Source organism: Pteropus medius, unplaced genomic scaffold (genome assembly GCF_902729225.1).
Source record: "Pteropus medius unplaced genomic scaffold, Ma_sr-lr_union100, whole genome shotgun sequence".
NCBI lineage: Eukaryota > Metazoa > Chordata > Mammalia > Chiroptera > Pteropodidae > Pteropus > Pteropus medius.
The window spans coordinates 8492340-8520110 of NW_024347791.1; the positions used below are offsets into that span (position 1 = coordinate 8492340).

General features: G+C 34.9%; 1 protein-coding gene across 4 annotated transcripts in view; it reads left to right on the forward strand.

The window, feature by feature from the left end:
• WASHC3 (WASH complex subunit 3) overlaps positions 1 to 23417 on the forward strand; it is a 38803-nt gene extending 15386 nt beyond the window's left edge. For 2 of the 4 annotated variants that reach the window (XM_039877963.1, XM_039877962.1), the window contains exons 6-7: positions 14875 to 14939; positions 23163 to 23417. In XM_039877963.1, the coding sequence (XP_039733897.1) occupies positions 14875 to 14939; positions 23163 to 23247 (150 nt within the window). In that variant the 3' untranslated portion in view covers positions 23248 to 23417. Of the gene's footprint in view, positions 1 to 14874; positions 14940 to 17028; positions 17712 to 23162 lie in introns of those variants that run through there. The other 2 variants (XM_039877961.1, XM_039877960.1) reach the window with 2 other exon arrangements.
• The last annotated feature ends 4354 nt before the right edge of the window (positions 23418 to 27771 follow it).

Genomic DNA, 27771 nt, shown 5'->3' on the forward strand with positions numbered 1-27771 from the left:
CTATACAATTTAACTTTCCCCTGTTACCTTTCTGATCTAGTGTCTTTGCCTACTCTAGCTCCACTGGCCGCTTAGATGTCCTTGGAATAAATACATGGGCAGTCTCCTCTCTCGAGGCCTTTGCATCTGCTATTCTCTCTCCCTGAAACATTTTTTTTCCAGATATTTTCATGGTGAACTCCTTTACTTCCTTTAAATCTTTACTCATGTTAATTTCTCTCTGACCCCATTCCTTTTACCCCTTACCTGCTATATTTTTTTTCATGTAACCTTCCATTAAAATGTAAAATACTGTATATCTCACATACTTATCTTGTGTCACTCCCACTACTAGAATATAAACTCCATGAAGATAGGGAATTTTTTATGTACTGAACCATTCCCAGTTCCTAGAGTAATACCTGGCACATAGTATTTATCTATGAATGAAAATGCCTGTATTTTCTCTATGCCGTTTTACCTTTTGATAGGTTTCGGTGATAGATTTTTTTTACACTAGCTCGGTGGTTTTTAGACTGAGAAACTTTGTTAAAATGCAAGTTCCTGGTCCCTACCCTATTAAATTATGATCTCTGGAGTTGGGGCTTGGAGCTAGAGCATATGTATTTCCCAAAAAGCCATTCTGATTAAGAACTTTTTAAAAATATTTCAACCTATATTATAACATAATTTTAAAAGTTTTATTTAGAAATATTTAAGATAGAATAAATAATTATTCATTTTATTAAAAACAAAAACCATTCTCTGGCAGTACTTGGAACTCAGCTTCAGCCCATTCTTTTCACTTAGTATTACTGAGTATGAGTAGGGGTTCAGTTTCTTCTCAGATTTTTTCTGTTTTTAGCCCAATATTCCTGATATGTGTCTTTTACCTCCCCTCTGCCTTTTTGGTACGGGTATTTCTAATTCCTCAACATTTCCAGAGTTCTGGAAGTACTGCTTCTTTGTGGTATCTCTCTCCTCAGGCACATGGACTTGGCCTTCCTCTGCTATGCTAAGTCATCAATTATTCTTTTAACTGCTTTGAATTTCCATGTTACTGTTGTTCATATATGCCTCTTAGTCATTAAAATTGGAGTTTGTGTTCTATTTCTTTGTGCCTTATTATTTGGGGTAGTTTTCAAGAAGAAAGAGGGCAGTAACATCTTTACACTGCCATCCTGAAACTGCAAGTTTATCCAAGTTAAATTTACTTTTATTGTTTTTAGTTTATTGTGCCAACCTGTATCCCAGAATCTTATTACCCAACTTTTGTTCCTACTGCTCCTCTCCTGAATTCCATTCTTCATACAAAACCACAAATCCTTCCCCATATAAGCTTCATGCTTTTCCACCTCTGAATCTAGATTCCCCTTCTCTTGATTACTGCTTGTCCAAATTTTTCTCATCTGACATGTTCCTATGAACACTTCCACAAAATCATCCCAGATTCTGAACCCACCAACACATAAAGCTTCAGTAATAATATCTCCCTTCATTGACCTAACTGACCACTTTATCTATATTTTAATGGAAGTTATACCATGTTGAATGATTATTTATAAATATTTTTATCTCCTCTATTAAAAGGAAACTATGACAGGAAGAAGAACTGTATCTTGATTCGTCTTTGTATTTACTTTAACATTTTGTCCATAAAGGTATTCAATCAGCATGTGTTGAATGGACTATTTTATCCTGCATATTAACTCTCCTTCCTAGCTTTGTGTCACCTGGAAATGTATAGAAATGCTCCCATTTCTTCATGTCACTGATTTAAAATGTTTTCTAATACCAAACCAAGAATAGACCAAGTAGAGATCTGCCTCATATTTGACATGAATCTGCCAATCATTACTTTTCTTAAGCCCTCTATAAAGCCACCATTTCTCAAATGCCCAACCATAGCCGTAGGTTACTTGTTTGACAATGCCCAGGATTGTTTTTCCTGGGCATGGTCACTACCAGAGTTCCTGTCACTTCTACACTATCATTCAGTTTTATGTTTTTGTTCAAATGTAAGTATGAAATAGTAAAATCAGTTCCTCTCAGTGCTTCCTTTACCCGTTGAAGGATAAAATTTTCAACATATAGGAATTTATCAGATGCTCTGAGTTGAGCAAAATTAAGCTGCCAGTATATCACGTCTGTATTTTATCCTTGTTCTTATTTGCAACATGTTTCAGAAAACTTCATCTAAATCTTCCATCTGGTCAAGTGGCCAAAAAGTATGCTCTACTTGATAATACCACTATTGCCTTTTATTAGTCTCACTTAGGAGTTCCTTTATCTCATGTTTAAGAATTTCCATACTCATGTGTATGTGTTCATTTACAGCTATCTTCCTCCTTCCATTGTAAAACATTGTAATACATGCCTTTCAAATGCCATGTCCCATTAATTTCATCCCACTAAGTGTTAGCGGTCTCTGAGATTTACTTATTTTGAAATTTCAGGTTTGCTCTGCCTACCCCACACACACATATACACACACCCCACACACACTGCACACATTTTTACACACACACGTTTTTTGAACAGGCTATTAGTTAAGTTTTTTCTATTTCTTTATATCTCTCCTCTTAATACTTACCTGCTAGTTCTTCCACTGTTCTTTTTTTCCCCATCATATTACTATTATTCATAGCCTTGCAGTTTTAATTGAGGATTTTAAAATTTTATTTTTTATTGAGGTAACATTAGTTAATAACATCATATAAATTTCAAGTGTACAACATTACAATTCAATATCTGTATACTCTATTGCATGCTCACCACCAAAAGTCTCGTTTCCATCTCTTACCATATATCCTTTATCACTCCTCCCCCATCCCCTTTGCCTCCTGGTACCACATTTCTATTATCTGTATCTATGCGTTTATTTTGTTTTGTTCATGTTACTTTTTTGTTTTATATTCCACGTATAAAAATCATATGGCTTTTGTCCTTTTCTGTCTGATTTATTTCACTTAGTATAATACCCTCAATCCATCCAAGTTGTAGCATATGGCAATATTTCATATGGCTTAGTAGTTTTCCGTTATATATATCTATACCACATCATCTTTATCCATTCATCCATTGATGGATACTTAGGCTGCAAATAATGCTCAATGAACAAAGGGGTGTTTTTCAAATTAGTGTTTTTATATTCTTTGGATAAATACCCAGAAGAGGAATTGCTGGATCATATGGTAGTTCTAGTCTTAATTTTTCGAAGAAGCTCCATGCTGTTTTCCTTAGTGGCTGCACCAATTTGCGGTCTCACCAACAGTGCACAACAGTTTCCTTTTCTCCACGTTCTCGCCAACCCTTACTTCCTGTCTTTTTGTTAATAGCTATTCTAACAGGTGTGAGGTGATATTGCATTGCAGTTTTGATTTGCATTTCACCAATACTTACTGATGTTGAACATCTTTTCATATGCCTGTTGGCCATCTGTATATCTTCCTTAGAAAAATGTCTATTTAGAACTTCTGCCCTAAGGATTTTTTTACCCTCTGATTTCAGTTCAGAGCTCCTTGATCATACTTATAGGTCTTGCTAAGCATAATCTTTTGGTTCTTCTGAGCTATTTAGCACTTTTCCAGGAGTATAATCATTCTAATGCAATAAACCAGTGCTGAAAATACTGTTCTTCAAGCACCACCTGCATAGCTAGTGTTTTCTATATCCATATCTTTACAGAACTATAACTAGAACAGACGACAGTACCACCTTGCTTTAGAAAATGCCTCACAGAAAGTCATTAGACACCCATTACAATCTACCATTGAATCCTTCAATTTCTGCCATTGACATGGGAAGAATCTAGGTAGCTTTATAAATATATTCTCCTGCATGGTGAAATGCCTTCCCGTTTTCTGTGTTAGTTTTCTAATCAGTTGTTTATTCTGCTAAGTTCCTTGAATGTGACTGAGAACAAACAAGGTTCAAAGGGATATAGACAGAAAGAAAAACTAATTTGACCACTTCCTGTAAGGAAGAACCTAGCACCAGGCTTCATTGCAAATTGCCTTATCAATACTGGAAAGTGTTTCACTTTCCCAACAAGATGTAGATTTTTATTAAAATGCCCAATTTTTTCTGACCTCGGAGGGGGCTAATTTTTCTCTAGCTTACCCACTAATCAAAATTTAGTTTTAGTTATTAATGTAGAGAAAGACCAATATCAGCATAATTAATCAAAATAGTTGTACTTTGCCTATTGATATGGTCTTGAGTTGTTTATCACCCATTGTACACATTAATACATGTTACCAAAGCTGAATTTTAGAAACTTATATTCTGTATAAGGAATTAATAAAAGAGAAGATAGCATGGTCTCCAAAAAACCTATCTTTCTGGGAAAAAAATCACTGTATTTATACCAAGAATATAAAAATCTATTCTTAAGATCCCCCAAATAATATTTCTATACCCTCTAAAGGGTATTAACAGTGCCAGAAGCCTTCTTACCTCCTAAGGACAATAATAGGATTTCTTTCATTTTCAATTGCCTTTATATTTTTATTATTTAAAAATGAGTTGTTATTCCATAACCAGAATCTTATAGTTATAATTGCACTTAAGCTGTTTATCCTTTTCCAGAGAGTAGACAAATGTTTCTCAAGCCATTTTGCTAGTATAGCCTCTTTGCTAGTATAAAAACTTGAATTTGCTGACAGTCCATGTAGTAATCACTCACTTCGGGTAGGGAGACACAGGAAGTCCTACAAATTACAAATATAGATTTTAAAAACTTTTCAGGCTTCTTAAATATCAGTGAATTACAGTCCTTTTGGCTTTCTTCCTGAGCTGCCGTGAAGTCTTCTCTTTTGTGGGTCCTACCCATCTCCTGGAATGTATTGCTTTTATTTTGCTTTCCCTTACTTGTCACATACCTACACACTATTTTAGAACCTAGGTAGTTAAAACTGCTTAATTAATATAAACTCCTTTGAACATAAACCAGCAGAATTTTTCAAATGTCACAGGTACCATTTCACAGAGACATAAGGGGTACCTCATTTTTTCATCCCATACCTTTTTCTGTCACTCCTGGATTACTACCCTTTGTCAAATATAAGAATGATTACAGTTCCAGAAGTAGTTGTTTATGTGGGACATCGGAATGCCTAAGAGTCCACCCAAGTCTTTACTCTGTACTTCTGGGATACAACATGATATAGTTAGCTTTGTCAGTACAGCCCTGTGTGACCATGTTTAGGTCATGTCACCTCTTAAGGCCTCAGTTTCCTCATGCATAAAATGAGATCTAACATTCTCTCTAGATTTATGATCTATTTAATTGATCCCCAGATTTGGTTCTCATTATTAATTAATTTTCCTGGAACACCTGCTGGCATTTTCTGATTTTCTTTTTCCTTTTCAAGTAAGTTTTACACAAGATTTTTCAGTGAGTAATACTGTCGTGTTCCAAATGTGGCAGATAATTGATTCTGATTTAATGTTTGTTGTCATAATAGTGCAGCACAAGCCTTTACTAAATTACATATTGCTTTTATAACTTAACTGGAATTGTGTACATAGATCACTTTTCCAACAATTCTCCCTCTTTTACTGGCAGAGCTTGGTGAATTCTTTGCCAGTAATAAATTGTGCATTGGGAAAGTCCGACTTCTACATTAAGAACCTAATGACTTGTATTTTTCGAAACCATATTTGCCAAAACAGTCTCTTCGGACACTTAGGCTTTTTTAAAGCTCTATTTTCTTTGGCCGACTTAAAATGTGAATTGAATAATCTCCTTGGTTCTGGTGGTTCTGATGCATCTGTTGCCAGTAGTGGATGTTCGCCTGGGGAAATATGACTTCCATTACCTAAGGATGAAGGGTCTCCAACTGATTATTAAAGATGTTCATCAAGAAGTTATGTACCCTGGCCCTTGTGAGACTAATCAAGCGTGAAGTACAGTGCTCTTTAGATAAGGTGTAGTTTTTGTAAGAGTAATTATAGGGTTTAAAACCTTGTTTGGGATATGACCCCAGTGTGACTTTCCATTGTCTAGAGAGCTCCGGGGTAAGTTCATTATCAGTGATCAACAGTGTAATCAAAAGTGCTTCGTATATGCCCAGAGCTGTGTAAAACACTGCTGTGGATTTAGTTTAACAACTATATGCTATTTCTTCTTTCATTGTATTTGTTTAACTCTGTAGGTATTATAATATTAATGTGTGTTTCATTTCTTTTATAATACCTAAGACTAATCAATATCAAGATCAGTATTTTTTGAGTACATAAATGTTTGGGGGGGGACAACTTTTTGTGGTGTTTTCACCTCATGCTGTGCATTGAAGATAAAAACTGCATGAACAATGATTGATTTCTCACACACATGACTGTAGATAAAGATGCAAATGAACATTTAATTTGTTTAATTAATTGCATAATTTAGCCAACTTTGAAAATTGAAACGGGAACCTACAAACAACTAGCTTTTTGTTGTATTTTTGGCAAAGAACTACCAAAATTACTTATTCTCTGCTAAAGTCAGTGAACTAGCTTCTTAGGAAACCAGGTGTGAGGAATTATTGTGCCAGTTTTGCAGACTGCGATTTGTCAATATTCTGACTGCCTCCTGAACCCTTCCCAAGTTGCCTTCAAAGTTAGGGAGCTCAGAACCAGTCATACTGTGTACACATTTAACAGTGAGAAGTATTGCTTTTAAATGACACATTTGCCCTTTTGTTTATTCTTTTCTATTTTATTTTTCTTATATGTGTTTGTTAGAGAGCAGAAAACGGTAATATTGCTAAATTCAGTTTTAAATTTCTTTGAAAGAAAAACATGTAGTGGGCAGGTACCACTACGTTAAATGGTTGTCACTATCCATTTGGTAATATTGTATGCACCTGCCTTGATTCCTGTCTGTTCCTCATATATTCTCTAATATCACTGTTGCCGTAATCATAAAGCTCAGAATATTTTGATACTGATATCTCATATTTTTCATTATAGTTATCCTCAGGTGGCATTCAGTTAACCATGAAAGTGTTGATTTGTGAATAATTTGTTTCCAGGAACTAGTTATTAACCATAACTTTTTATTTGCGGTGCTTATAGTTTTTGGAAAAATATATTTTGAACTGTGAACCTCATTCTCAATCGTAGTTGAAGAATTGTCCCATACCAACAAGCTGGTGTATACAGATTGTCTCCATGAGAAGGATATTTTGCTACTGTACACTTGAATTCTTTGTTTTTAAATAATATGTCAAATAATTAAAAATAATTTTAAAAGGTGGGGTAAGTGAAACATAAGAAAATTAAGAATGCAAAACAATCTTTTAAAAATAATTGATAAGATGGTTAATTTAGGGAGCTAAATTTGTCAAATGAGTTTTTCTTAAGTATGAAAGTATGTTTGAAGAATATATCATAATCTTATGTCATTGGATTCATAATTAAAATGATTGACATAATGTATAGGACAGCTTATCTGAAACAGTCAAAACATGTAATTCTTTGTTTCAGGTTATTTTGCTAGATGCCAATGATATTTTTCTTCATCTGCCATAAATTCTCTATAACACCAGACCTCTGTAGGCCTCTCCCCACAAAAGAAAAAGAAAGAATATAAGCAAGCAAGCAAACACAGGGAAGGGACCTTTTAGAGAGGATGAGCTTAAGGTAGTTTTATGTTTCATAGGAATTTCCTTTAAATGATATATAAAATGGGAACTACTTGAATTAAAGTATAATAACAAAGACAGGGACATTTAGCAGAAAAATATTTTTAACTTTTAACTTCATATCTCTCATTCCAACCCCTTTAAACAAGGAGTTTAGGTCTGAGAAGTTGTGAAAAAAGGAACATTACTATTAAGATTCATAAGGAAGCATTTGATGACATACACTAACAGTGACAGTTTTTATACTTGCTAAAATGTGTGGTGTAAATTAAGGAGTTACTTACTTAGATTTATTCTTTTTAGAAATATTGTGATTCTCACCCTAACTATAAATTTGTTTGTCTAAGACTGGTTTATTAATGGAAGAAAAAGTAAAGACCAGAGGAGCATGAGCTGTCATAAGGATGTGGACTCACCTCAGGTGGGAAAGAAATGCCTTAGAGCTTTTAGAGACCATTAACTTGAGGAAGATATTTTAGTACTTTATTTGGACAAAGATCTTAGATAGTGTAAGCAGTCATAATGGGGCAGACACTCCTGGTGTGGAAGATAATGTGCCTTGAATAGATTACAGCAATGTAAGATGCAACAACATATCTCATTTGTAAGTTAATTTTTTGGAAAGGATTATTTTACAATTTGGAGACAATGCTACTACGTTAATTATATTTTACAAGGAAATAAAATTGATTTCAAAATGTTTTATTGGGACAAATGAATGAAAATTATATATTCCTCTACCTGAAAATAACTATACCTTTTGTATTTATGGTTTTTTTCAGATTTTCCATTTTATTTTATTTTATTTTTCATTAAATTTATAGAAGTGACATTGATTAATAAAATTTATATAGGTTTCAAGTGTACAATTCAGTAATACGTCATGTGTATTGCATTGTGTGTTTACCACCCAAAGTCAAATCTCCTTCCATCACTATGTATTTATCTTAATACTACAATTAAAAAAATATCTCTAGACCTAAGCTTCAACTTACCAGAGTTTTTCATAGTATGATAAGCATCCCAACTTTTCTTATTCTTTTCCTAGCTAAAATTCACAAATGATTTTTGTTAAGTTAGTTAGACCACATGCTGATGACACATTAATATCAGATTCAGGGCCCTTCATTGTTGTTCTGTAGCCACATAGAATGCCTAATTATGGCCATCTCTCTTTAAATGGGTACCAATGGTCATTGAATGAGAAATTCATAATACAACAGTTCAAACACATTAACACTATTGAAAAATTAGTTCAAAAGTGAATATTCAGTGGTTTCATTCAGTAGAATTATCTTTATAATTAATTACTAAGAATTCTATTTGTTATGCATTTTATTGCTATATTTGGAGATATTTCTTTAAATCCTCTTGAATAGTTTTTCCAGAAATTGAATTAGAGACCATCCGAACTTATTATACTTTAATTCAAGTAGTGAATTCCAAAATGATTTACTATAAAAAGTCCTTTAAAGTTTTTATTCCTAGAAAGTAAATGTATAATTAGATTTAGGAAATTATAATTAATACATATTATCAACAACAAATATCATTCGAGTGAAATGAGGTATAGCAAAGTTATAATGTAGCAGAAGTATTCACAATGACATTATGGCATTAATTCGCTTATCAAAGCAAGTCTTTAAATTTTAGATATTGTTTTTGCATTATAATGGAGGAAAATGAGTTTTCCACAGCACCAAATTACTCTTAACTCAACAAATACTTGAGGGGCTACAAAATCTCTAACTCCTAATATTTATGTTAAAAGAATATCTAGTGGAAAAATCAATCATGTAGAAAAATTGGTGCAGCTATATTTTTAGTCTCATAACAGTAGATCCCTTTTTGAAATAATTTTCTAAAGGTTTTTTTTGATAGGCATTTAGGTTAACCTTTCTTCTAATACCTAAAAGGCATGAGTGGAACTGCTAACATATATTTATTTTATGAGTAAAGTATTAGTAACTGCCTTACCAGCTTCCTGGGGCCCTGGTCATGGCCCATATCATTCTCGTTCATTTTGTCATGTGATTTCTTCCTTCATCATTAAAGATATCTGATGTGCAGTTAGTGAGGAATACTTTCTCCCTGTGAATCTGATCTCTTTAGATAATCATTGGAAAAGGAATAATTTACTGTTAGCTCCATAGAAATCACTGTGAATAGTACCAGTCAAAACTTGTGAGCTTTTTTGCCCATTTAGGTTCAAATTAATGACCCTTGGAGGCAACAGTATAGAGTTAATATCAGAATCTATGATTTCCTAAATCTGTACAGTCATTAGAAATAAAGCTTACCTTTTTTTAGATATCCATATTCATCCTGCAATAATTAAGAGATTTAATTTTGTATCCCTTCACAGAAAGCTCCCAGGAGGAGAAAAGATCGTTGAGCATGCACGTGCTTTGGTGTTATGGTTTGTTCAGTAAACATTCATTATCTATTATATAGAATATTTCATCTGAAAATTTTATCCTAAATATAACATCCTACTAATATATTTTATAAAATACAATATAGATATTTTTAAAGAGCATTATTGAAAATCAGAAGGCAAAGAAATGATTGAGTCAATTTTACTAAGTTACTGTTTAAGTGAAAGGAGCCTGGTTGGAGGACTGGCTGCTTTTTCCCACCTCATAACATCTTTTCAACTCCTATTCATTCCCTCTCCCTGCAAATAAAAAAAGTACCAACACCTATCAGCTCAATAGATCTTTTTCTTTATTGTTGACCTAGGTAGGGAAGAAAACTTCATAAACTTCATATTTTCCATCTTTCATAACTGCATTGTTGTGATTCAAACTCATAAACGGAGAGGAAAAACTCTAAAATATAAGGAGTTTTTTAATGTTATTTTAAAAAGGAAAGTTATTTATCTCTATTAGATTTTTTCCCTTCTAAAACTAGGAAAATTTCAACATGGTTTAAAAAGGAATTTAGTAGCTTGGCTTTCATTAACACAATAACAAGTAAATGTAAATATTGGCAGTCTTATAACCTCCAAACAGTTTTTGTGATATAAGAAACTAGTATTCAATTATTAGTGTTGCCATCATAATTTCATTACTGTGGCTTCTTTACACACTTTCTCCAGTGACGCAAATACAGACGTGATTTTTTGGAACATCAAACTTATGGCTGCCTTCTCTCGTCTTCATTACTTATGTTGGACAAACTGCCATTATCACTTGCCAAAAATAATCCCACAGTTCAATAGACTTCAGTTTTGAGGTCTCTCATGTCCTCCTTAGACCACCAGTAGCCTTGTCGCTTGGAGATTAGAAATTGGACACTTTTTTTTTTTGATGTTTAACAAACCAGACTGTTCCTTAACCTCTAAGAATGAATATAGAAAACAACAGATTATCTAAGCAACATCACTAGAAACAGCAGCAGATCCCTTTGTAACACAGGCAAAATTATTTTTGTATCAAGCTTTATGAGATTTGTATTAAGGTAATGATTATAGTAGTCTCTAATAGAGTAAGATATTATATGTATTTTCCTTTATATCCAGATATAGAAATGACTAAGACTTACCAAGTTTTGATAATATCTGTATTCTTTTGTTGGAACCAGCTTTAAGAAACTAAGGGTAAAAAATGGAGCTTATAGATGCAGACTTCCATTATTCTTATACTTTAACCAAGTCCATGAAACCACTGTTAAAATAAGGACCTTATTTAATTCCACCAACTTCTCTGTTCCCTATTCCTCCCTTCCCTTTACCACCTCCCCTCCTTCCCACCCTACACGTACTTTCTTTGCTATATTTTAGGAAATGATTTTTTAACCTCATTTTTTTCCCCTTCTGTTTTCTTGGCTTTGTAACTTATTTGTATAATCTTTCAATCGATATTCTGTGGATTATGCTAAAGTATAGCAAATAAATTACAGAGTTGAGTTGGTAGAAAGACTATACCATCAAACCATAGTTAATAGAAACTGAGAGGTCTTTTTAAAGAAGTATGATGTTACCTCTCTACATTTTTCTCATTTCTTCATAGCACTTCAATGTTTTTTAATGAAATGTTTCAAACTTCTAACTTTCTCTATTATATTAAGTAGTTGAATGGCATTTAATTATCAAGTAAAATTCCCAATCTTGTTGTGCAGGTAGTCAGCTTTCTCCTCTATTATTAAATAAATTTTATTAAATAATTAACTACATTTTATTTAAAAATCTTTCTCTCAAGTCTTAGTTCCAGATAATATATTTTAAAAGTGGTGTTTATTTTAATCTCGTGCTTACCTTATCTCAAATGTAAGAGTCTGTTAACATGACTAAGCAAGTAACTGCTTTTTTTTTCCTATCTTTCATTTATCTTTAAACTTCATAAGCTAACAAAAAGCCCAAAGTTTTACTTTCTACCATCTTTGTCTTCCAAACCAACCATATTTCATTTTTCAGAATACCTTAAATATTGCCCCAGGGAACAGTATTACAAAACCATACAGGAGTGTGGTTTTGAAGATAATTTTGTGATGGTGCTATTTCTTTTTATCCATCTACTATTTAGGATGTATTTAGGTGTCCATTGTTATCTAAGTTTTAACAGATTAAATTTTACTAATTTATAAAATCAAACCTAAAAATTACGAAGATAAATATATAAATGGGCCTATAAATGACAGCCTTGCCTTTGCTCCTTCTCAGGAAAGAGACTCTGTCTGGGAACCTGTAAATTTGAAAGAAAGCTTTACCTTTCCTGACCTCCTTTAACCTAGCCTGTAGAGAACTTGTATTATTTCCTCCTCCATAGCAAAAATAAGAGATTATGGTTGTAGAAGGCATCTTTTCTGGACATTTTTAAAAAAGTAAATGAGACTTAAATTTTTAATATATTTTCTGATTTTAAAAATGAGGATTATAGTTAATAATGATCTGAACTTAATTCGCAAGATCCATAACGTTTCTGTGATAGATATATCGTCATTAACCTTGAAGACTCTTCATATGGAGTTTGTAATCCGTTTGATGCTCATGTTTAGTATATGCTTGCCTAGACTTAAACACAGATTTTATTGGGTAAAATGTAAAATAAAATCAGCATTTTGAAGGAAGGAAATATCTGGACAAGTATACTTAAAAAATATTGAGACAAGCTTAGTTATAGTAGATAATTTAAAGTTTTGTATATATTTCTGTCTTTCTGTTTTTCATTTTAAATAAGCTCCCAGCCCAACTTCAAGACTCACCTCAGTGAATCCTTTACTGGTCATTCACTGTATCTGCCTTTCCCTGGTTTCGACATTGCCCATTATGCAGGCCTGTGTTGTGATCATATGTTTAACACATCTATTAGACTGTTCTACCTGAAGGCAGGGGCCGATTATCTTTTTTATTCTCTCAACAGAAAGCATTGTGCTGCCATAGTGATGTTAATCATTGAGGTGTGGGATTGTGATATCAGAATTCTACTAATCACAGTAAATTCAAATATTCTCAGTGTTTTTATACAGAATTAGTAATGGATATGCCCAAATATTTAATTTGGGCTTATATGGTATTGGATAACACTGACTCCATTAAGTCAGTTAAAATGTGTACCTTTAGATTATTCAAGTGCTATGCACATACTAATATAAAGCAAAATAAGTAATATTTTAACGAGCCATCTAAAAGGCCTTGTTTTAGGTGGTATATAGAGATATATAAAGGAGGCATTTTTTTAGCTTCTATTTCTTTTCCAGTTTCATTAAGAAATAATTGACTCAGTCTATCACTGCATAAGTACAGCATGATGGTTTTATTTACATATATTGTGAAATGATTACCACACAGGTTTATTTAATATCCATCATCTCATATAGATACAATAAAAAGAAAACAATTTTTCTCCTTGTGCTGAGAATGCTTAGGACCTCTTAACAGCTTTCCTGCGTGTCCAGCCGTGTTAACTACAGGCATCATATTGCATGTCCCATCCCTAGTACTTATGTGTCTTACAACTGGGAGCTTGTACCTTTCAACCACTTTCCTCCAACTCCTCCTTCCCCCACACTCTGATAAACACAAATCTGATCTCTTTTTCTATGAGTTTATTTTGTTTTGGATGTCACGTGTGAGATCATACAGTATTCGTCTTTGTCTGTCTTATTTCACTTAGCATAATGCCTTCAAGGTCTATCCATATTGTCACAAATGATGGAGTTTTCTCATTTTTTTTATGGCTGAATAATATATATATTTATAGATACAAATATCAATATAGATATATAGATATATATCTTACAACTTCTTTATCCGTTCATCAATCGGGGGCATTTGTTTCCATGTGTTGGCTATTAGAAATAATGCTATGAACCTTGGTGTGCAGATATCTTTTCAGATTAGTGTTTCATTTCTTTTCCCAGGAGTAAAATTGCTGAACATATGGATTTTTAATTTTTTGAGAGGTCTCCATACTGTTTTCCATAGTCGTCGTACCAATTTACAGTTTGACCAGCAGTGTACAAGGGTTCCCTTTTCTCCACATCAACTCCAATATCTGTTATTTCTTGTCCTTTTGATGATGGCCATTCTTAAAGGTATGAGGTGATACCTCATTGTAGTATTAATTTGTATTTCTCTAATGACTAGTGATATCGAGCATCTTTTCATATAACTGCTGGCCATTTATATGTCTTCTTTGGAAAAATGTCTGTTCAGGTCCTTTGATTATTTGATTTTTTGCTGTTGAGTTATATGAGTTCTTTATATATTTTGGATATTAACCCCTTACCAGATACATGGTTTGCAAATATTTTTTTCCATCCTGAAGGTCTTCCTTTTGTTTTGTTGATGGCTTTCTAGAATATGTGCTGCTGAAGTGAGCCCATGTTGATGGTTTCTTTTGCTGTGCAGAAGCTTTTTAGTTTAATGCAGTCCTAAATTGTTTAGTTTTATTTTGTTGCTTGTGCTTTGGATTTGATTTCCATAAAAATCATTACCAAGGTCCATGTCAAGGAGTTTTTTTCCTATGTTTTTTTCTAGAAGTTTCATGATTTGAGTCTTTAATCTGTTTCTAGTTAATTTTTGTGAATGGTGAAAGGGGTCTAGTTTCATTCTTTTACATGTGAATATCTAATTTCATTTATTGAAGAAACTGTCTTTTCTCTATTGAGTATTCTTGGCTCCCTTGTCAAATATTAGTTGACTGTATATGCTTGGGTTTATTTCTGGGCTCGCAGTTCTGTTCCATTGGTCTATTTTTCTGTTTTTTGAAGGAAGCATTTTTACTAATTGAGTTATTATATTGTGTTTTTTGCTTAGGGTGTTCCAGTGATGGCAATAAGAAACAAAATGATATCAGAAGGACTAGACCCAGATCTTCTTGAGTAAGTAATTCTTCTAATATAATTATATTACTGTCAAAATGTTGAATTTATCAGTTATAATAAGAATATTTTAAACTCTCTATATTTTTTTCCTATACAGTGTTTTATGATTGAGGAAACCACCTTCAAAGATAGTGTCTCTGCTATGTTACAAAAATGTAAAATCTATCCTGTGCTACTAAAACCAGCCTTTGTGCATTTAAGAGCAGTTAGAATAGATCAGAGATGAATCTATTATTTTCAAAAGAGATGGAATTTGATAAATTAGTTTTGTTGCATAGCAGTATTGTCCACAAGAAGTAGTGTTTTTTTCTTTCCATGCTACCTTCATCTTCTCTTTCTTCCATTCTTTCTTTTTAAAAAAGTTACCTACCAGGTATTCATTTAAGACCATAGAGTGTAGGAAATTTAATCTACCATAATTTAAGTTGAGCCAAATTGAGAAATAAATAGAATAAAGTCACTCTGGGTCCACATAAATGGTTATTATGAAACTAGATACTGTTTGTGTGAGTTTTACAAAATATTTTTTGAGAAATGCTGAAAATTTGTGGCTTAGACATTTGACAATAATTTATTCAATCTAAGCAAACCTGGCTACATAGCCCATCCTGGATAAAATATATCTTAATGGATTATTCAGAACTAGTCTGTTTTGCAAGTATCTAGATACTTGTAAAGAGTTTTTCCAGTTTGGGGTTTTAGTTCACTCTGATGTATATAGCTATATTGTCCAGGCATTCATACTGCACTAGCAGTATACCACTTTGGAATTTGCCTTGGCTGTCAGCCCTTAAGGAAATGTGTGCATTTTGGAGGTGAAACACTATAAATGTCTTTTCTCTCCTATTTTATCTTCTAAAATATGAAATTTAAGAATTTTTTTAAAGTTTTCAAGAACAGATTTTCAAAATATATCTACATTTAGTATATATCCAAATAGCAAACAATTCAAATACATTGGCATGGATTGGTAATTTGAACTAAAGCATCTCCAGGATATTTGACATTTGTTCTGGAAATTGTTTCTGACACACACTTTGAAAGCAGATGGATTGTGACATATATTTTAATGTGAATTGAACATATGGATCCAATCTATTTGGTACTCATTGTAATATATGTTGTAAATATATTTAACATTGACCATGACCTCTTTTTGCTTCTGGAAATACACAGTAGACCTTCTGTAATAACAGCTAAAATGACCTCTACAATGATGATTTTTCTCTGTAGAGAAAATGTAATAAATGGAAAACCAGCAGCCCTGTAAGCATCAGCATATGCTGGATATCCAGTCCCTTTTCCCCGATTGGCTTCATTTCATCCCCTGTCCAGACTAAACCTAGTTCATAATCCTTTACCTAACAAGCCACCCACACTAGCAACTTGAAAATCATCCTTGATTGTGCCCCCTTCCCTACCTCCTTCTATGTCAGTCACTATGATTTTTTCATTTATATCCTTCACATCTGACCACGTCTCCATGCCCATTGCTATTTAGTTCAAGCTCTCATCATTTCTCACTTGATTATAATAGCTCCTGATTGGTTTCCCTATTCTCTTTTAATCTGTCACTAAAGCCTGAGTGGATTTGTTCATACTTAATTTTTGCTTCAGATCTTTCTGTGACTCTCCGTTGCCTTCAACATGTAGTCTAACATATTGGAATTGCATATAAATGCTTGTATCATCAAGACCAAGATTCTCTCTCTAGCTTCATTTCTTGCCTCTTCCATGTACACCTATCTCACGTAGCCGTAGCAAACTACTGGCAGTTCCCTGATTGTATCATTTCCCTATTCTCTTTTGGTATCTTTCAATGTTTTCTTTCTTCTCTGTGGAACTCCCTCCATCTTATTGCACTGGCTGATTTCATATTCTTCAAGACTCCATTGAGGTATCACCACCCTGTCCATGGATGACTACCAAGGGGAGAATCCCCGGTACCCCAATATTTCCTTGATATATCTTACTTAGCAAGTTCGAGGGTATGTCATTGTCTGTAAATGTTGAGAAACATTCAGTTGCAAGGTAGTGCCAAGTTTTAGGGTAGAATTCCAGTAACAGCTAAAACATTGTCTTACAGAAAAGCTGCTCCTCAACCACAGCCTAGAGCCGGAATTCTGACCCATTACCTCATCGGTACAGGCCTTCGGTCACAAGGGGCACTGGTTGGAGTGGGGGTGACTCACTATGAGCTATCACCACTGCTACTAGCAAACCATCTCCAACTACATTTAGCTGGATATGATAAGTGGGGTCAACTGCCTTGTTAAAGAGGAATTCTGGCACTTTGAGAATCATGTTTACATAAAAGTTAAAGAGCCTCACTTCAGGAGAGAAGTTCGAGCTGATGAAGAAGAAAATGTGCCACCCAAGTGAAGAGTGTACTTCATTTAGAGTCTTAGGTACATAGTAAGCCTCAGCTGAGAACTTTCAGCAAAGATTGTTCTGTTTTCTTTTTTCTTTCAAAATATAAACATACACTTTTTATTAGCCCTAGATACTAAGACAGACTCATTATAATAAAAGAAATAGCCTAGATCTGTCTGTACTGAACAAAAAGCAAAGCTGAGGTTAATATAGAATTAAATACTGATCAGAAAATATATTGCTATTTGATTGTGTATAAAATTGTGGAAGCTAAGAGTACATGATTTTAAACTAAAACAGTTTACATGATAAGGGAGAAGAGAGCCTGGCTCTTTTCCTAGAAAACTGGCTATCATTGACTTTTGGAAAGTCTATAAAGCTGAAGAAAATGCCCGATAATTACCAAATAAATAGTATTTGTTTGCTACTTCTAAGTGATTAATTATTTTTAAAAATCCAAGTTTTTGAAAATAACAATAGTTCTTCCATAATCAAGAATTAATCCTGTTTAGCTTGTAAAAACTAGTTTCCAATACCACTGAAATAAAAAGTTTTGTGAAAGAGTACTTTTATCACCATCACACTCAAAAGAGTTTAAAAGGAAAGAAAATGGAAATTTTAAAAATTGATCTGTTTCAGTTTTGTATTCAGTATATGGAATAGGTAAATTGTGCCTTCTAAGTTCTTTCAATCAATGCCTGGATTTTTTTTACCAAGGTTAAAAAAAAGAAAAACATTTCTCTTATGCCCTGTTCTGCGCTTTCATTTATGTCCCAGAACTAAGGTTACTATTATTACATAGTAACTAATATTTTTACTATTCTAGGATATAGAGGTTAGGCCTGCCCATCAGCATGAGATGACATTCATGATGGTTAAGGCTCAGGCTAAAGCAGACTTTAGAAATGATCAGCTTGCTGGGGTTCAGATTCTGCCCTGCCCTGTATGAACCTGGACTAATTAATTACCTGATCTCCTTGTGCATCAGTTTCATCATCAGTAAAATGGGAAATGAAAGAATTCGTAGCATTGTTCAGACTAATAGCGTAAGCACTTAGCATAGCTCTAGATAAGCAGTAATTGTTCAGTAAATGTTAGTTGTGATTTATAAATGTTTTGATGGAGGAAGATGTTGTAAATTCTAAACAATTGGATTTACCAGGCTTTTGGAACACAACTTGTTTAGAATCCTGTAGTTGCCTGTATTCCATTGTGTTTTCAACAAAGAGATATTTAACGTACACACAGCAGCTGTCTTCCCAGATTATATTGTTTTCTCAAACTAAAAAATTTGTATTTTAAAATTTGCAGTAAAGAATAGATTTCTGAAATTGAAATTCAAGTGGTCATGCTCCATATTCGTAAAAGAATACAATTTGTAGCATATTGATTTGGCTAAAGAAAGCATGTGATTGAGTTCACATGCTTTGAACAGAACCAGCTCAGCTGGCATTTGTCCTGGAGATACCTGTTCAAGAGATTTATACCCTTCTCCCAGACTGTGGAATGACCAGTGTTATGGTCTCCATAAGTAAAAGCAACCACCTCTGCCTGCTTATGACTGAGACAAGAGGGGATTTATTAGTGTAAACCAAAAGGATACTGGAAAACAGGGAAACATTGTTAATTATATTCAAGGCATGTCCAGCAGATTTTCTTGCCCTCGAAGGGAATTCCTTTTCTGCCAATGATCTCTGTCTACCTCTTGCCACACAACAACATAATCGATTAAAGGTTGGATTTGGGCTGATTGAGGATACAATAGGCCTCATTCTCCAACCAGACAATTCCAAAAATAGGTTTATTTTTTTAGTTCTTGCTGAGTTGGGTTCCCATTTAATTTAATTGCCAGTCCTCAACCCCTGGATGGCAGACTGGCTCGAAAGTATAGGACAGGAAAAGACAATGTCAAAAAATTGCGATTGGTCACAAGAGTGAGAAAGATAATAAAAATATCAGAAAGGTTGTGGTTACAGGAGCATTTATGATCTTACTCCCTGGTGTATGTCATCAGTTTATGTCAAATAAACTCTCATAAAAATCCCCACCCCACCCCAAAAAGGCAGTGTTACATTATCTGTCCAAAAGTTTGGTCATCATTTCATCTTTTGGATTGATTTATGACCAAAATGGAGAATTGTGGACAAAAAGAGGGATTCTATGGAAAGTAATCTCACGGGGTGATCTGATCATAAATTCCTAACAAGCATGGTGTGTAGTCATGCCCCAGACATATAACTTTTTAATAACAGGTTTATCTTTACCTGAAACAAGCCCTGTCCATTGTTTCTATGTACCTAGGTTAACACACCGTTGAAATAACCACTCTCAAGAAAGCCCGTAATCTTGTTAACTCTCCTGTAATCTAATCCCTGGCTTGGTTTTTCCCACCCTCATGTAATCTTCCTTAAGTTCTCTCCTTAATATCAAATGCATAAAAGAAGCTCCAAAACAAGTATTCTCTGGAGCGTTTGAGATCTTGCTCCCCAGCATCTGTCGTCATTTTGGCTCAAATAAACTTTTATAAAAATTCAAAAGAAAAAAGATGATGTTAAAAAGCATTTGTGGTCTGACTGGCTAAACCTTCAGCTGTAAAATAAATCAGGGAGATGTAGTGTACAGCATGGAGACTGTAGTCAACAGTACTATATTGTATATTTGAAAGTTGTTAAGAGAGTAGATCTTAAAAGTTCTCAAAAGACGAAAAATTTTTGTAGCTATATGTGGTGCTGAATGTTAACTATACTGATTGTAACGATCATTTCGCAATATATACAAATATCAAAGTATTATGTTGTATACCTGAAACTAATATAATGTTATATATCAATTATGTCTCAGTTTTAAGAAATAAACAAAGATAAACAATAACAAATATTGGTGAGGATATGACGAAATTGAAACCTTTTGCACTCTTGGTGGGAATATAAATGATGTAGCCACTATGGAAAACAGTATGGCAGTTTCGCATAAAAGTTAATCATAGAATTACCATATAATCCAGCAGTTCCACTTCTGGGCATGTACCTGAAAGAAGTGAAGCAAAGGCTCTAACATATATTTGTATACTCATGCTCATAGCACCATTATTCACAATTGCCCAAAGCCAAATGCCCATCCACAGGTGAATGGTTCAACAAAATGTACTATCTGCACCCAATGGAACATTAGTTAGCCTTAAAAAGAAAGGAAATTCTGTTATACATAATAACGTGGGTGAACCTTGAAGACCTTTATTATGATAAATGAAACAAGCCATTTCAGACAAATGTTATGTGATTCTACTCAGAATAGTCAAATTCATGAAGACAGAAAGTAGGAGAGTGGTTGCCAAAGGCTGGAGGGAAAGGAAATGGGAAGCTGTTGTTTAAAGGGTGTAGAGTTTCAGTTCTGCATGCTGAAGAGAGTTCTGGAGATGGTGGTGATGATTGCACAACAATGTAAATGTAAAATAAATGACTACTTCAGAATCCCAAACTTGGTTATGCAATTTCAGTGAAAACTTATATTTCATATAACTTGTCCTCACCCTCCACCCATTGTTCTGCCAAATGGTCTAATCTCATCTACTGTTGCATCCCAGTATACCTTACGCTCTGGCTACCAAATGACAGTTTCCAGATGCAGCATGGCATACCATTCCCATTTTTTAATTTTACACAGAGCTGTCTCATCTTCACGTATTCCCACATTTTCTGTTTGTGGCAAGCTCCCTCTCATATCCCAAAACCTTTCCCAAGTGTCTTCATCTCTCTGGAGTCTTCTCTGACTAACCTCAGCAGAGTGAATTATTTTTTCTTTGTATACAAGTATAGCTAGTACAACTGTATTTGTGTATATCACACTGTATAACAATAATTTGTTTGCATTTCTGTCCCCCCCCACTAAAACAATCATCTTCTTTAGGGCTAGAACAGCTTGTTATTCATCTCTGTATCTCCAGCTCCTAACACAGTTTCTGGCAAATTGTAGGTACATGATGATGAGGAGAATAATAATATATAATAGTACTACTACTACTACTAATAGAAAATAACATGTATTTACTTTACTTACCATGCGTCAGATATTATATTATATACTCTACTTTCAGTAATTTATTTTAATCATCACAAGAGTCCAATTGGGTACAGAGTAGTTAAATAGCTTCCCCAAAGTTACCCAACAAGGAAGTAGCAAGGCTGAGATTTGAACCCAACCAGTCTGGCTCCAGAGTTTGTGTTCTTAACCACTATACTGTCTATAGCATCACATATATTAAAAGGTGGTTACATATATAAATTAATTTTATAATTTCACTCCCTTCTAGGCCTAGCTTTTACCCTTTTCTTAGTAGCATTTATTTTAGGGGAGTTGCGTACATTGTTTTTTTGTTTGTTTGAGTTGCCATAGATACTAATATAATTTTAATGTAGTATTCAAATAATTCCCTCTGGTAATTTTTTTCTTTTTAACAAAGTGAAGACAATAAGAAATCAACTATACAGCAAAGAAAAATTTACCGGGGAAAATGTGCCCTGTATTCATGCCCACTTCTTACAGAGTTCTTGCTGCCATGAAGAATGATGGAGACTGTGGTCCTGTGTTAGCATTTTAGGCAGATGGAGCATCAATCAAAACCAAGAAATGCTGTAGCCAGCTTTAAAATTTTACTATATTGAGTATATATGACTTCCTCAAAGGCATAATCTAAAATTGTACAGCAGAGTAAATGGGTTTACATGTGACAACTAGGGAGCAATGGCCAGCTTTTGTTTTGTAGCATGCCAGATATGATATTAAAAAATATCAGCCAAAACTTGGCCATAATTTTTAGTAACTAGAAGTAAATAGTAGATTATACATTTTCTTATTTTAGTAGTAGTAGTTATATCTCTGGTAAAGAACAGTTTTATTTGTTGGTGTTCTAAATCTTTAATTACACTCAAGGAGCTTGAGGGAGAAATAAGTCTGGTAGTTTTTAATTATTAAGACAGAGCAGCTGTATTATTTTTCCTTTACCTCTTACTTTCCCCAGAAGTATACTTGCTTAATTTACTTTCTTGGTAAGAGTGAATAGAGGCAGGATAATAGTGCTACCCTATTGACTGAATGATTTACTGACAAATGCTGTGGAGCCGAAGTAGTTGACTTTTAATAACACCATTAAATTTTCATTTTGGTTTATTATAGCACATCCATGCAGAGTTGGAGTTTAACCATTCACGTATCACCTTGTTTTGCCTAGGGAATGTTCAAGACACTGTTTTAACCAACTCCTACTTTTTATATTTATTCTCTGACAATAAAACATATTAGTGAAAACTCAGCAAACATTAAGAACAGTCTTTGACCAAACGCTCTTCTCCCCCACAATATTTCCACATTGCCTGTATTTCTTAATAGTCATTCTTGAACTCTCATCCATTTTAAAATTTCTCCTTTCAGCTTTCCTGAACATGAAGATTTTCTTTTTCTTTCCATTGTTAGCTTTCCCTTCTCTGTACCTCATGAACACTTGGAGGCTACATGGTTAGCACTGGTCATGCCAGCCTCTCCAGATCACATCGCTGTCTACAGTTGGATCTCCATGGTAATGAGAAGCAGAAAGTGCTGATGTAGCACACTCTGTAAGGACTGGCAAGAGAAAACAGTGCCACAGCCTGTACAGGAATAGCACTTAATCCCCTTGGTGCAGGAGATGCCAGAGAGAAGCACACTGTGGCAGAGAGTGGGAGTCTCTCTCAGTTAAGGACACAGACTTGGCAGATTTATTAGCAGCAATATTCTAGGATGAACCTAATATACAGTTAGTCAATGTGTTTTTCAACTGGAAAAACCTTTAAAATTTTTTTCCTTCTCTTTCAGGAGGCCAGATGCTCCAGTGCCTGATGGCGAAGGTGAAAAAAATACAGAAGAAAGTTCAGATAGCGAGTCTTCCTTTAGTGACTAAGCTTAATTTTACTAACAGTTACATACCCATGTGTAGGTTACATTTACATTCTGTCAGAAACAGAGCCTGAATTTAAACTCTTAGTCATAAAAACATCAAATGAACAAATATCTACCAGCAGCCTTCCTCTGTGTTAAAATAAATAAATAAATAAAGCATGTATAACCTGGCAGAGTGTCTTGTTACCAAAATAAAGGGCCCTGAACCAAAAAATAAAATAGCCTAAGAAAGTGCAATTAGGCTATAAATACTGAGATGGAATATTGCAGGGATGCAATGGCTACATTAAAGTCAATGTGAAGTGATCAAAAATACACTCGATGCAAAAACAAATTTAGCTAAGTGAATCATTCAGTTTTGCTGACTATTTTAGCATGAAAAGTATTATGTGCATTTATATCACAAATTAAAGAAATTTCGAGCAGACAGTTATACTGGATTGAAATTTTCTGTGACAACTTAAACCTTATATATCATATACAATATGGATATAGAACTTATTGATAGTATTAGCATCTAGAGCTTTTTACCACTTGGCCATCACTTCATATAATATCAAAGTTAGGTATTCTTATATATTTTATCAGATAGAAATTGAATTTAAGGTAGTTTCAATGTAGTTTAGACTGAGCAAACATTGTCATCAACTCTTCATATTGCCTAAACAGAAAAAATATATTTAACTTGCAATTTTAAAATGCCCTCACCTCACCTTGCAAATAATTCTTCATGAATAATTATTTGCACACAGTCTAGAAAAACCTCTAAACTACAGTCAGCCCTTGGTATTCGCAGAAAATTGGTTCCAGGAATCCCTAAATTCATGGATGCTCAAGTCCCTTATGTAAAATGGCGTAATATTTGCAAATAACCTTTGTGCATCCTCTTCTATACTTTAAATCATCTCTAGATTACTTATAATACCTAATACAATCTAAGTGCTATGTAATTAATTATATTGTAGTATTTACGGAATAATGACAAGAAAAAATCTCTACATGTTCAGTATAGCGGCAACCATCAAAAGCCTAACTACATAGTACACGTTAGCAAGAGTGTCACATTTTAAAAAAATACTTTCGATGCGCTGTTGATTGAATCCACAAATGCCGAACCCACAGATACAGAGGGCTGACTGTACTTACAAGGAAAGATATATAGACACATTTGATTAATGGTACTCAGTTGACCCTGAGAGAAGGACTTGGCTGTATGTAGGTCATTTGTGAGGTGATTTCAGGAAGCAAGAGTGAGAGAATAGAAAAAGTAAGGGGGAAACCCTAGAAGAGGTATATTATCGAGATTTCCATTTTGAGCTTAAGCGCTCCAAAACCTGAGAAGCTTAAAGAATGACTCTCAGCATTGTCCACCTAATACGGATTGGATCACTTATTAACTAGTTCCCAACCCCCATTAGTTGAGAATGACCTCCAGGAGCATTAACCACCCCTGCACTTGTGGACCATGCTTTTGTGTGGGAAAGCAAGCTCCCCCAATGTTAAAAAAGGACTCGAAACAAAACAAAGATGCATGGCCCACGCTTGTGGAATTTCACGATCAAAAAAATATACAAATCTGACCTTAGAACTGTCTAGTGCAGCTGTGGCTAATAGCACGTTGATAAGAGCATGTGATGTAGAGCAAAAAATATTCGCTACCATTTACCATTTGCCTATTCAGAACTGCTCCAGTCCCATGTTAAGTTCACTCTGTCACCAAGTTTACAAGGTGATGGCCAGCCACAGTCTATATAAGACTACACAGGAGGATTAGTGAGACAAGCTACAGTTCCTGTTGCTACATCTGGACCTAAGGCCAAAACTCATTCATCGTCTCCTTCCTCCCCCACCTATTTGAGATTTTTCTAGCTCTCTGCCAGAAACTCCATTTGGGTTTCCTGGTGGAGTGACCCAGACCTTCATCCCTTCAGGGATTCAGGGTGTTGGTGACTTGACCTTTTTAGGCTCTGATTATCACAGTAGTCTGTTTGCTGTTCACACCAGGCATGGAAGCATCAAGACATATCCCAATGAATCAACTGAGTTCCAGACACATTCTTTCTGTTTGATTGCGTAGCCATAATCCTAGGTCCTCGTGTTAACCAACATATTAACACTCCTTTTTGGCTTGTTATCCCACAGATATGAGCAGCCCAACGGGACCAGTTGACAACAGTAGCCTCAGTTTTATGGGATCCTTACTGTGCTTCCTGGTGGAAGTGTGCCAGCTTCTTCTTCTTACCCTGTCTAAGAAACAGGACCTCCAGTCCAGCAGCAAGCCTAAGGTGGTAGAAATGGGACACACAATTCTGCAAGTAGGCCACTGGGAATGGGGATAAGAAGGGCCAAACCTATTTCTATCTCTCGATTGCTGGAGCCATGAATTCTAGCAGTTGGGAACATGGCATCATGTTTAGGCCGTTGGCATGTATTGCATCTTAGAAAACAGCACCCCAGCCTGCAGATGTCATCTCTGAGCTGTTGTCTAAGCTGACCCTAGTAACAGACCATTTCATTGTTCTCAAACATGTCATTATCACCCTCTTTAGTATATTCTTTATTGCTTTAGTAAAGAGATTGTTCTCTGGACCGTCCTTTGGAAAATAGTAAGTTGGTTCTCTCCACATATGAAATCCATTCTAACATTACCACTTTTCTGAGCCACTGACTTCTTCAATACTTTGACAAGGCAATTCCAGCATCTCTGTCTCATTTAGTGTAGGCCATCATCATGGCCAAGTTTCAAGAAGCTGTCCCACCAGCCTATTAACACCAACTCTATGAGTCCTTGCCGCCACCTACACATTGAATCTTGAGTCATAAGAAAGTGTTCCCATGTCGATAAACTCTCCCCTATTCAGCCATATATTTCTGCCTCTCTGGTCCAGCACACTCAAGATATATTCCCACACATGTTCAGATTCCTGCCAGTACTTGTTAGCCAGTTCTTAAAATTCTTTCAGTAAATAAGCTATTTCTTCCCAGATTAAGGACTTTATTTTCTCTCTCAGCTGAAATGACATTAGTTATCATTCTCAAGGCAATGGAGGAAGACGAGTTAGATCTTGAGGTAGTAAAAGTCATCTTACAAGGCATCCACTTCCGGTGAACACTTTGTATGGTCTCCAGGTAAAGGGAGGTTGGTTTCTTCTAGTGAGAGAGAAAGAGCTGCTTTGGATGACATGGAGGATTCAGAGAAAACCAGGGATTCAAGCTCCTCAAGCACATTCACCCGAACTTTCTCATCTGACTTCTCAGTCCCTCTCATGATATCTAGGCCCTAACTTTAGTAAAGGAGACTTATGGAGGATGCATGTTTCATCTCCTTTGCAGCTCTGTCAACTCTTACAATTAAACTCTGGGTCTGATTCTGACCACAGCTGTCCTATGGCTGAGGAGATAATGGTCTCTTTAAATACTACCGAGGTGGCCTTTGGGCTTTCACTGTGCTCTAAGATGATAGTGAGAAGATCTGAGCCTGTTACTGTTATTTTATGTTTCTAAGGCTTCTAAGGCAATTAACAAGTGCTAGCCAATTCCACAATCCTTTGCCCCATTCTAGTGACATAGCTACTAGATAAGCTATTGCTTCTCATCCCATTCCACCAAAGGTGAGATTCTTAGGAACTGTGATATACACCAAGGATTACCACCATCCTAGCAATAAAGAAAGTGATCCAGTTCCAGAACCCCATACTAAGGATCTGCTTTCCATGGACAGTCTCATACCAAAGTCCTTTGTTATATTCCTCTTAAAACCAACGTTGAGACAAATACTTGGGTGTGAGTAGTTGCTTTGTGAATTAATTTCAGGAGTCAGTAGTAAGCAGGAGGAATGAGAAAAGGAAGAAAATACAATAAAGGGTATATGATCAAGATTGCCACTGTGGGTGCTTGGGACTTGATTCTAGGACCAGCACCACCTGAGAAATGAGCAAGTGCTTCCAAGAATTGTCCATCAGAAGGACCAGAGGCTGGACCACTTGTCTACTAGTCCTGCACCCATTGGTTTTACTCCTCTACATTTCTGCAATATACTTGCATATAGGCCAAGGGGCTCCCATGGTCTTGAAAAGGACATTTTGTGACAAAATGGGAAAGTAGGACACTTATCGGAGATGGGTTGCTGTCACCAAAAGGTGAGTCTGAGCTTGAGTGGAACTCTCTACTACAGCTGTGTCTGAAACCTAAGGTGGGCCTGGGGGATTTATTGTAGGGCATCGCCACAAGTATCGGCTACAGACGATGCTGCTTCTAAAACACCAAATTGACCCGAACTTACTTTTATTTAAAATGTATAATTTTCTTCTTGGATACAAAGACAAGTTGGACTGTAAGCCACACTCAAGATTTCCAGAACTTTTTCATTAAAATTTTTAGTTTTTAAAATCGTCCAAGAATGACCAAAGGATAAACAATGACTAAATCTATATCTTTATAGTCTGTTGCAATTATAATGCGATTTTTAAATGTTTCCCTTTACACATACCCTGCCGAGTTTTTCTGTGAAACTTTTGTATCTGAA